Source organism: Octodon degus, unplaced genomic scaffold (genome assembly GCF_000260255.1).
Source record: "Octodon degus isolate 3935 unplaced genomic scaffold, OctDeg1.0 scaffold00003, whole genome shotgun sequence".
NCBI lineage: Eukaryota > Metazoa > Chordata > Mammalia > Rodentia > Octodontidae > Octodon > Octodon degus.
In genome coordinates this window covers 33541781-33551803 of record NW_004524579.1, presented here as the reverse complement: position 1 = coordinate 33551803, position 10023 = coordinate 33541781, and the positions used below count along the sequence as shown (strand labels likewise).

At 39.8% G+C, this 10023-nt stretch overlaps 1 protein-coding gene across 12 annotated transcripts in view; it reads left to right on the top strand.

Annotated features, from left to right (window-relative positions):
* Tcf4 (transcription factor 4) overlaps positions 1-10023 on the top strand; it is a 348055-nt gene that overhangs the window by 117402 nt on the left and 220630 nt on the right. For all 12 annotated transcript variants that reach the window (XM_004623671.2, XM_023715119.1, XM_023715123.1 and 9 more), the window contains one exon: positions 8109-8170. In XM_004623671.2, the coding sequence (XP_004623728.1) occupies positions 8109-8170 (62 nt within the window). The remainder of the gene's footprint in view (positions 1-8108; positions 8171-10023) is intronic.

Here is a 10023-nt window from a genome sequence, read left to right as displayed (position 1 = left end):
GTCTCTGGTTTTCTTGCATTTATTATTCTCCTCTTTTTGTACTCCAAGAGCCTTGACCCAGGGGAACTAAGCCTTTTTATTAGATGCTTTTAGATGGCCACATTTCAAAAAGGCAAAAAAAAAAAAAATTAAAAAATGCATGCACTATTCATATTACTACACTCTTGCCTGAGTTAGTCATGACTTTTCTTGTTTCCACGTTATCACTTAGAAAGCCATAGTCCTGAAAAAACTCACTTCATGTCAGAAAGAAAACTCTGGCCAGCTAGTTCTCAAGTTTTGAACGGTTTCTGCATCGCTCTCTCTATAGCACCTATCTTGGAACCTCACACTGATTGTTCAGACAAGAATGTTATTGAGGAAAGATTGCCTTTGACAACTCCACATTCCAGGGTTCGGTGGACAGTAAACGCCTCATGGTAACTTGTGTTTCAGTTTTGCAATTTAACTGTCTACCTTGAGTTTTCAAAAAGTTCAAATTTCAAAATGGAGAATAAAATGTACCATAACCTTGTTACCAAAATTTCATGTGACCTGAAAATTCTTTCTCTGTTATGTAGCACTGCACAATGGAATTAATTCTAAGTGTCAGAGACAGTGTAATTGTCATTTTGAAAAAATAGTCTATTTTTTAAACTTAAGGAAAATAATATTGTTTTAAGTAGCATTTGGAAGACTATCAATGCACATTTAAGTTAAAGGTTAATACAGGCTAAAATATTGCAATAATTCCTTTCTGAACATATTGTTTTTCCCTTTACTTTTTTTCATATTTGGTACAGGGCCTCCCTATGGAGCTCAGATTCATAGTGATCCTCCTGTCTCAGCCTGCTCAGTGCTGGGATTGCAGGCGTCTCCTCCACTCCTGTTCTCAATGGCCGGCTCAGGGTGGCTGGCTCAGCATTCTCAGGGTGCAGGCCTGGCACAGCATGTGGTGCTTTCTTTTTACTTTTCTCTCAGTTATTCCATGTCTTATCTCCCCTCCCTTTATACTTTCATTTTCTGATTTAGCTAATACGGAAATCCATTAGCTCTGAGAAGGTCCCACCCGACAGCAGTGATCTGAACCTGGGAATCCCAGTTGTGTACTCTTGATATTTGATGCATCTTGGGGGGTCTGTGGGAATTACAGGCAACACCCTCATTCTCTGCCTGTCCAAATTGGAAAGTGGTGGGAATTTCTCATCAGCCCAGATTGCTCATGATGAAGCATTGCGTGTTGTTTCTAATAGAAAACAGAAATGATCATAGATGTTGGACATGGTTTATCAGTATTTGGAGCTCCTCAACTCGTCCCAGGCCTGTGCCACTGCTCGAATTTGACTTTGCATTACTCCACTTAGAGCTCTTATTATACTGGGTGCTAATGAAAATGTGCACATCCTTAACACGCTCTTTGCTGATGAAATATTTTGAACTCTAAATTCATCTGGCACTGACGGAGAGCATATGCCATCTCAGTTTGTGGGGAGGGCTCAGCCAAGGGTTCTTCCTGGACTAGGAAATTAGTAGGAGCCGCAGATGTACGCAGTCTGTGAGTCTCTAGAAGGGTGTGCAGGGTATTTAATAGTATCTGTTGTGGCAGAGAGACGGATTGGAGGCAGTGTAGACTTCAACATGTTTCAGAATGATTATCTTTCCTGGAAGAACTCAACCTCCTCAGTCTCCAAACACATCCTCAATATGTAGAAATTTTCATTAGGAAAGAGCAAGAATTTGTAGACTGTGAGCACAGTGCCAAAATAACACTTTGTTTATGTGACTTCAGGAGACTATAAAGTCTTGGGTATTTAGCATTTTCTAGACTTGAAAGTAGAGAAAGCACTGATTCACAAGTACTTCTAATCAGTGTAGGCAGGTAGCTCTCACACTTACTTATTTCAAGTGAAAGTTATGTAATATTCAGTTTGTGTTCTAAGCCTATAGTTTTGGTCAGCATATATAATTTTTAACAGAATACCATTTACTTTTCATACATTATGCTATAATGGTAAGATACCGAAGGAATATTCCAAAGGTAAACTAAGTCCCTCAGTCAGTCGATTGCTTACGTTGCTTGTGCCATAAATGTTCTTGGGAAAAGTAGGGTGCATGTAAAGTTGGTGGGTGTTTCTAAGACCCAAGAGAGTGTATGACAGTCTCTCCAGTTTCACAGAGCTAGAGGTCAGTAGAACGGGCAACTAGGCTTTCTTTCTTTAAGTCACACTTTCACATGTTTTAAATGGTTTGATGATCTTAGACATTGATCACTGAATATTAGGGTAGGGATTGGTTATTGAGCACAGTATTTATTATGGCCAAATAATTCCCTAAGTATTTAACAAGGATAAGTTTCTTTATATACTGTAACTTCAGGTAACTCCTTAAAGTTCCAAATACTGTTATTCCCTCATCTTCTGTTAGATCCCAGCTTTGGATGGGACTTGGATTTTCACTTTTTTTCTCCTTGCCCCAACAGGCCATTGAATTTTCTGGGTTGGCAGTGTCTGCAGGGCAAAAATGGCTCTTCTGCCTCCCAGATTTCAGCTTTCACTTTGATTTTGGCTTGACAGTTCCTTCCTATCTTTTCAGCTCATTAGTATTTTTAAGAAGATATATAAAAAAAAGATGTTATCCATCATTTTTAGTTTTCTGTGGGAGAGTTGTCCAAATATACTAGCCTGCCCTATTTCCAAAAATGGAAATCAAGCTCACTTATTTTACAGTTCACAAAAATAAGTTCAGAGAGGCCAGTGACTTGCTCAGACCGTGGAGCTGGGTAAGGCTGAGTCACTACTGAGATACAGGGCTCCCCTCAGCTCACAGGGCTAGGCTTTCGACAAGTTGTCTAGTCTGATAATTTTGATCTCACTTTCCACGGAAGCAAAGTGATTTGAGTGATCAAATCCTAAGCATAATGAGTGTGCATGGAAAAATTATAGAAATCAAGAATTCTGTCTCTATTTCTTTAAATAGAACGCTTGGTTCTAGCTCTGTCCAAACTAACATCTGCAGTTTGGCACCGAAATGTTAGATGTTTTAGAAGGACCCCACGTAGAACTAATACAAAAGTGAAAACTTTGCAGATTCCTCGGTTGCTGCTTCCCAGAGCAACTGTCAATACCATGAAAGTTATCAAATCTATCCTAGTTGGAATAAAATAAGAAATTAGAAAAATCTTGAACAGTTGAACCTATTTCTGGCTTTCGGAAGAATGATCTATGCACTTTCTCCTTCTGTCAAGGATATTGTCTGTCCTTTCCATTGCTAGCTTGAGTGGAGGGTGCAGAAGGGGGTGCAGAATGCAAGAGGTAAGAACTGAATGTTTAGACAAAGCATTTATTACTGTATTGATTGTATTAATGGACTTCATATGTTTTTCCCTTGTATTTTGCTTTGTCTCCCCCTCTAGATATCAATACTCCTTATGTCAAAATTGTGTTTTTGTGGTATTCTAATTCAGTAAATAAGTCATGAGCCCAAACACTGTTCTGTACCACACAAAGTACTCCAAGGTACTCACTAAACATGTTTGTTTCCTATAAGGAATATATATCATATTGTGGTATGGTACATGTGTAACTATATAGCTGTATGTCTACCTATGTGGTATCTCTATACTGAGTCCTGTATATTTCATGACCTGCAATGTTGAGCCAGCCTCATGAACTTCACTGGTGTGCTTTTCTTAGCATTTATGCATAGCTGTGTCACTTCCTGACTTCTGTTTTGGGGGTTCTATGGCTGTTTCCTCATCAAATTCAGCGCTAGATCTAGTTACGTTTCTCCTGAACAATGACAGGTAGACACTGTCAGTCCTGTTTCACTCTTGCTTGGTCTGCTTAGTAACTTCTAAAATTTGGGCTCTCCTGTAGCAGATGCCAAGTTCTTCACAATACAGATTTTGATAAACCCATCCTCCTTATTTTATTGTTTCAATTTCTTACTAATTTAGCCTCTTCATTCCCTCAAGTATTCATTTCATGTACAATGTTTTATATGATTCTGCAGTCCTTTGTAGACCCAAGAGTGGGTGGAAACTGCCAAATAAAGAGGTGAGGGGGGGAACGTTCTAGGTGGTTGTAGATAGCAGTTCTTACCACGGAGGCTTTTATGGTGCTGGGGAAGAGCCTGCACTGGTCTAGCCTTCCCACAACAACTGTGATTTTGTCCCTGCTCTGTCACTGATTGATAGTTTGAACAAGTTTCTAGACCATCTAAGCTTCCTTATGATGTATAAAGTTGGGATATAATTAGTTAAATGTCCGGCAGTGTGTTAATACATATTTAGGCTCATTTGCTGTGAGCTGATGCTATTATTGGGGCAGGTAAAGGGAATTATAGGAATAAAGACTTGGTAGTGTCAAAGAGGGTGGTGTCTGGCAGGGAGTAAGGGATGGCCATATATATGGTGCACCTAAAAAGGGAATCCAGGTAAGAACAACATTGATGCAGATGAGACGGGAGGGTATATCGAGCGTGTCCCAGACAAAACTTTTAAGATAACGGCATGACATAGGCAGCTGTTAATGGGATGGGCATGATTTGTTTCTAGTAGTGTGGTCTCATGGTTTTGAATCACCGGAGCACATGAGTATTACCTAGCACACTGTTAAAAACACAGTTTCCTTGGCCTCACACCTAGAGTTCTGAGTTGTACTCTAGAAAGTTCATTTTGAAGTAAACATGCCAGTTACAGGTGGACATGCTTTATGATATACTCAGCTAGTCATTGAGGAAATTCTTGCTTGCTCACTACAGGTGTGAGGAAGTTTGCTGGAGCATGGAAACCAATGACTGGGAAGTAGCTTGTTTGCTTCCATTGTGAATTACCACTATCTAATCTCTACCTCTGTCTCTTCTTGCTGTGGGTAAATGGACACCATTTATATACATTTTTTTTCTCAAGGCAAAATGCAATTAAAATTTATATAATAGGGCTGGGGAGATAGTTTAGAGTCATAGGCACCTACCTGACAAGGACAAGGACCGGAGTTTGATCCCCAGGCAGGCTGACTTGGCCCCAGAACCAGGCATGGTGGCGAATGCCTATAATCCCAGCACTGGGATGTTGAAACAGGAGGATCCTATGAGTTTGAGACCAGCCTGGGGGCTACAGAGTGAGCGTAAGGCCAGCCTGCACTGTGTAGGGAGACCTTGTCTTAAAAAATATCAAAAGATGGTGGTACTTATTGGATTTCGTGAAGCTAGTGACTTGTGCTTATCTGCTAGACCTAGCGGGAGGCCAAGGGAAGGAAGAGCCTGTTTAAGGGAGAACAATTAAAAAAAAAAAAAAAAAAAGAGGAAACAGCAAGGAAGGCACAGCTGCACAAGGTCAGAAAACGAGAGAGAGATGGGAATGGGAGAGGAGAAGTCAGATAGGATTGGTTGGGAATTTATTTGTGAAGGAACCCAGCCAGTATTTAACCTGTTTTGAAAAAGCTTGACTTCCAGCATTTTTAATTAGTGGATTGCTCTCTTTTGAAATTGCCCAGTTGGGAATACTCAAGTTTTGATGTGTTTTATCTGCCTGCTAATTAGCAGGCTGTTTGGTTGACCATCATTTCTCCTTTATTGGTGGATGGAAGATGTATATAAAGGCCTTGTGAAACATTTCAGTTCGAGTCATATCAAATGTATATGAAACTCCATTTAAAAGAGCTTTCATTGAACTATAAATTAAATTGTCTTACATTTTTTTCTCCAGTTTGACTCTTTGCCTCCCTCCCTCCCTTCGTCCCTCCCTCCTTCCCTCCTTCTCCTCCTTCTCCCCAGAAGAGGGCTTCTCAGTCTCAGTTCAATTGCCATGTGGAAGTAGGATATTTTGGGTTGTAGGAGGCTGTTCTGTATTTGTAGGGTCCTTAGCCATGCATGCACCTCTGTCTTCAGGATGTCAGAACCTCTCACCAAATGGTAACAGCCAATATTGTCCCCAGATATTGTCAGTGTCCTCTGGGACAACATAATCGCAGTAGAGACCTACTGCCTAGCAGTATTGCCTCTGCAGACTGTGTATGTTGAAAATCCTATTTTGAAATTGAAAAAGTGAAAGGCGTCTAAACAATATGAAGTCTTCTGGTAGCCACAAGCATTCAGATATGTTCCCTTATTAATTTTGTGGCCACACTGAAGAAGAGAGAGCTGTCATCATAGTCCGAGCTGGTTCTTACAGCCAAAAAGGAAGTCAGGTGGTGCCTGACTTGAGAATCAGTGGTTGAAAGATTTCGTTATTTCCATTCCCTTTTTCAGGCTGAAAATACTTGTCTTTTAGTTAAGAATAAAGAGAACCATGTAGGCTACAAAATTTACTCATGTAAGGATCCCAGAGGGTTGTAGTAACTTCTCTTTGTACTCTAGCTCACCACCTACAGAATAAACAGCAGATTTGGGGAAAGTTTTACACCTTTCTCCAGGTGTGATTCAGTCCCCAGAGCTTTGTTCCTGTGCCTTAGAGCTCACCGAGCACTGATTCTATCCGTCCACGGGGAACATCTGTTTGTAGTTGTGCTGTTTTCCCAAGCACCAACTTTAAAGGGAACTGACATACTATTTGTGGAAGGTAGGATAGGAGGCAGGGAGAGAGCGAGAAGGAGCAAGAACGAAAGTTTAGTGTCAGTCAGCTGGTTGCTGTTGCTACTCTGTCTCTTAAGACATTCTGTAACATGCTGTACTCTACTATTACCAAAATAAATCAATCAATTACACTATGATTACTTCTGCACATTAAAATAGCAGTAATAAAAGGAGTGACCCTAGACTATTAAGAGAATAAGCAGTATCACTGAAATGTGAGGAAGCACAATTAATGGGGTGATGTCACCTGGACTGGGGTGTCATACTCTGAACCATTTGTGTGTGTGTGTGTGTGTGTGTGTGTGTGTGTGTTTTGTATTTAGGGCAGAGTCTACAGAGTGTCCTTCTGTAGATTGGACTCGTAGTGATCCGCCTGTGTTCAGCCTCCCAAGTGCTGGGATTACAGGCCCTCATGCCACCATGCCCAGTTTCAATCTCTGTCCCAGCGCACCCTGGGGGCAGGGCTAGCATGACATACCTGGGATCGAACCCATCTGCCTAAGCAGGTGCTTTAGTCTGCTGAACTCTCTAGCCAGCCCTCTCTCTTGTATCAGAGTCTGTGTGTGATGTCCATTATAGGCTGTGATCAAAGTCACATAATGGGGAAGCATTTTATGCTTACAGTGGGCCTTTCATCGAAAGTCTTAAAACCATTCTTAAATGTAAAGCAAATGATCTTTAAAATAGTAGTAGTATGGTAACTTAAGTGTCCTACCTTCTATTTGGGTATTTGCCACCCAGTGATGGAAAATGTCATAATCCATTGGGTTTTAGAACCATACTGGGAAAGAGTTTAAGTGGATTCCAATTTTCCAGGGTTTATGTCAGTTCCTTCATGAGTATTTATCTATATAAAACGTGGCTTTGTGATTTCATAGCAACTCTCATCTTCACATCTGCAAACCCAGATTAAAGACTGGAGGCCAAGTGTTATATCTAGTTAAAAACATTTTTAAAAGAGGAAATTTTGTTTCAACCTTGAAAAAAATCTTTAAACGACACTAATATCCCTGTAATGTGCTGATGGAAGTAGGTTATGGAATCCTTTTTTTTGTTTGTTTGTTTGTTTTTTGTTTCACATTTTCTGTTGCTTCTCTTTTGTCTGGCATGATAAACCTTGGCTAGCAAGCGGGAAGTGTGCCCAATCATTACAGCAAGCATGCAGAACATATTAGTATGGCTATTGATCTCAATTTAACTTCGCTTTTTTGGTTTAAGGTTGTTATTGTATTTTATAAACTTTTTTGTCTAAAGGATTTTAATAAAAGTTGCAGTTTCATGTCTGTAAAAATCAAGGCAATCAAACATTTTGAAGGATGGGAAGTAATTTTTATGTGCATACCTCTGGTTCCTGAGGGTCCAGTTCATTTCTGCTGTGAATTTAAATGAGTTAATTTAAGTAGCTGGGTCAGAAGCCACTATCATCATGGTAGTCCGATGCCTGGTTCTTAATTAAAGGCAACAGGAGATTAATTTGAAACATTAATTTAAAAGTGCATATACAGAAAGAGAGAATTATTGCAAGAAAGCCTAAAGAACTTTTCTCTTGTCCCTAGATGTAGAAGACAGAAGTAGCTCAGGGTCCTGGGGGAATGGAGGACATCCAAGCCCATCCAGGGTAAGTATATCTAATCTTTTCTCCCTGCATCCAGGCATCCCACATATGTAAATTGACAAACGGAAGGTGAGCTTTTCTATCCACGTAGGCATGCACACACACCTCTGAACACACACATATGCATACTAAATTTAATGAGGATCAGCTTGCTTTGAGAGCTTTTTTTCATTCTCTTATTAGATACTGTTACGGAATTTACACCTGTTCCATTTGTGCTAACCAAAAGAAGAATCATGTATAAAATATTTGATCTTATCTTTTCCAACTACTGATTTAATATTATAAAATTCATATGTTAAAAATAGAACAACATCCCTGTAATGTACTTCGGTAAACAGACTAAATGGTAGCCAAGAAGAGGCAGGATGCGTTTCCTGCCTACCAATGTAATCTGCTGTAGATTTGGATCACTTTCTTCATATGTGTGTTGTTATTCTACTAGTTTTGGGGTACCAGTTGGGCTTACTAATTTATTTGGTTTCAGAAGTTTGCTGTTTACCACAGTTTTCCTCTACTATCGGGTGCCCCTTTGAGTGTTATGGAAATGTCATAGGATATTGGGTAGGGTGGATAATGGCTTAATCATTGTTTTGCTAAGTGCATGACACTAGACATGTCATGTCACTTCTTCAATCCTCCTTTTCATAATTTGTAAAATTCAAAACTAGAGCCACAGTCTAATGTTTCTTGTACTAGACATACTGTGAGCATTATTTTGTATGTAGTGTCATTTTCATTTTATTATTTTCAGCCTTTACTTTTCGCTAGTATATGTTTCTTTTCTTTCTTTCTTTCTTTCTTTTTTTTCCCCCCCTTGGCAGAACTGGGGATTGAACTCAGGCCCTTGCTCTTGCCAGAGAAGCACTTATCTGAGCCATCTCCCTGCCCCTAGTATATGTTTACCTTAGTATATGAGTGCACATACATTCCACTTCTGGGGTGGAGTTGGTACACGGAGACAACACGTCTCAATTCTTTTTTCACTACTCCTTACCAGCTCTCCTGATGCCTCTCCCATATTAACAAGGTCTGTCTCCCTACTTCTTACCATCTTTTGTTTTGTTCTTTATAATTTTTGTTTTTCATATAAGAGAAACCACATGTCATTTAAGCTTTGTATCTGATAGCATTGGCTGAATCTTTTTTGGGTGGCAAGTATTTTACTTCATATAATGCCCCAAATTAAAAGTAGAGCTAATGCATTTGGCAAAACAAATGTGTGTCTCTTCCTCAGTTGACTGTAGGTGAAGTCAGTGCTCTGCTGAGAGGATAATATTTAACTTCAAGTTTTCATTTCAGTTTGGGATTGGAGGGTTCTCTTGTGGCATTAGAGGCAGAGGAGGTGATCAGGCTGTCAAAGTGGACATTTAAGCAAGTCATAGTTACATGTTTCCACCTGTCCTTGCCAATGTGAGGCTCACGTTGGTCTGCAGGGTATAGCAGGATCTGCAAGCTTCCTAAGAACTTTGTTGAGCCTTACTGCAGCTGTTGAGCTTGACATTCTCATGTGTTATATGGATGGGATGAGGAGATCTTTCCTTCTCCTTGTGTTACAGTCTGCACTTGCAGAAATGAATCCATTCGCTCTGACAGCAACTAGAGAGGACAGAACTTCCTGCTATTGTTCACTTCATTCAGAGTTGCTGACTTTTTCCTATGTACAGTTGTAGTGTATGCAATTTGATATAGAACTGTCAATATTGAACTGAGTGCACATAGTGAGAGTAGGAAATTTTTAGGTAAAATTTAGTGATTTTAATTGAATTTTGGCACAGTCCATTAGAATCCTGACTTACTCTGAAATTTAGTTTTCATTATACACTGTTTTTATTAAGGAATGTATTGGTGGATAA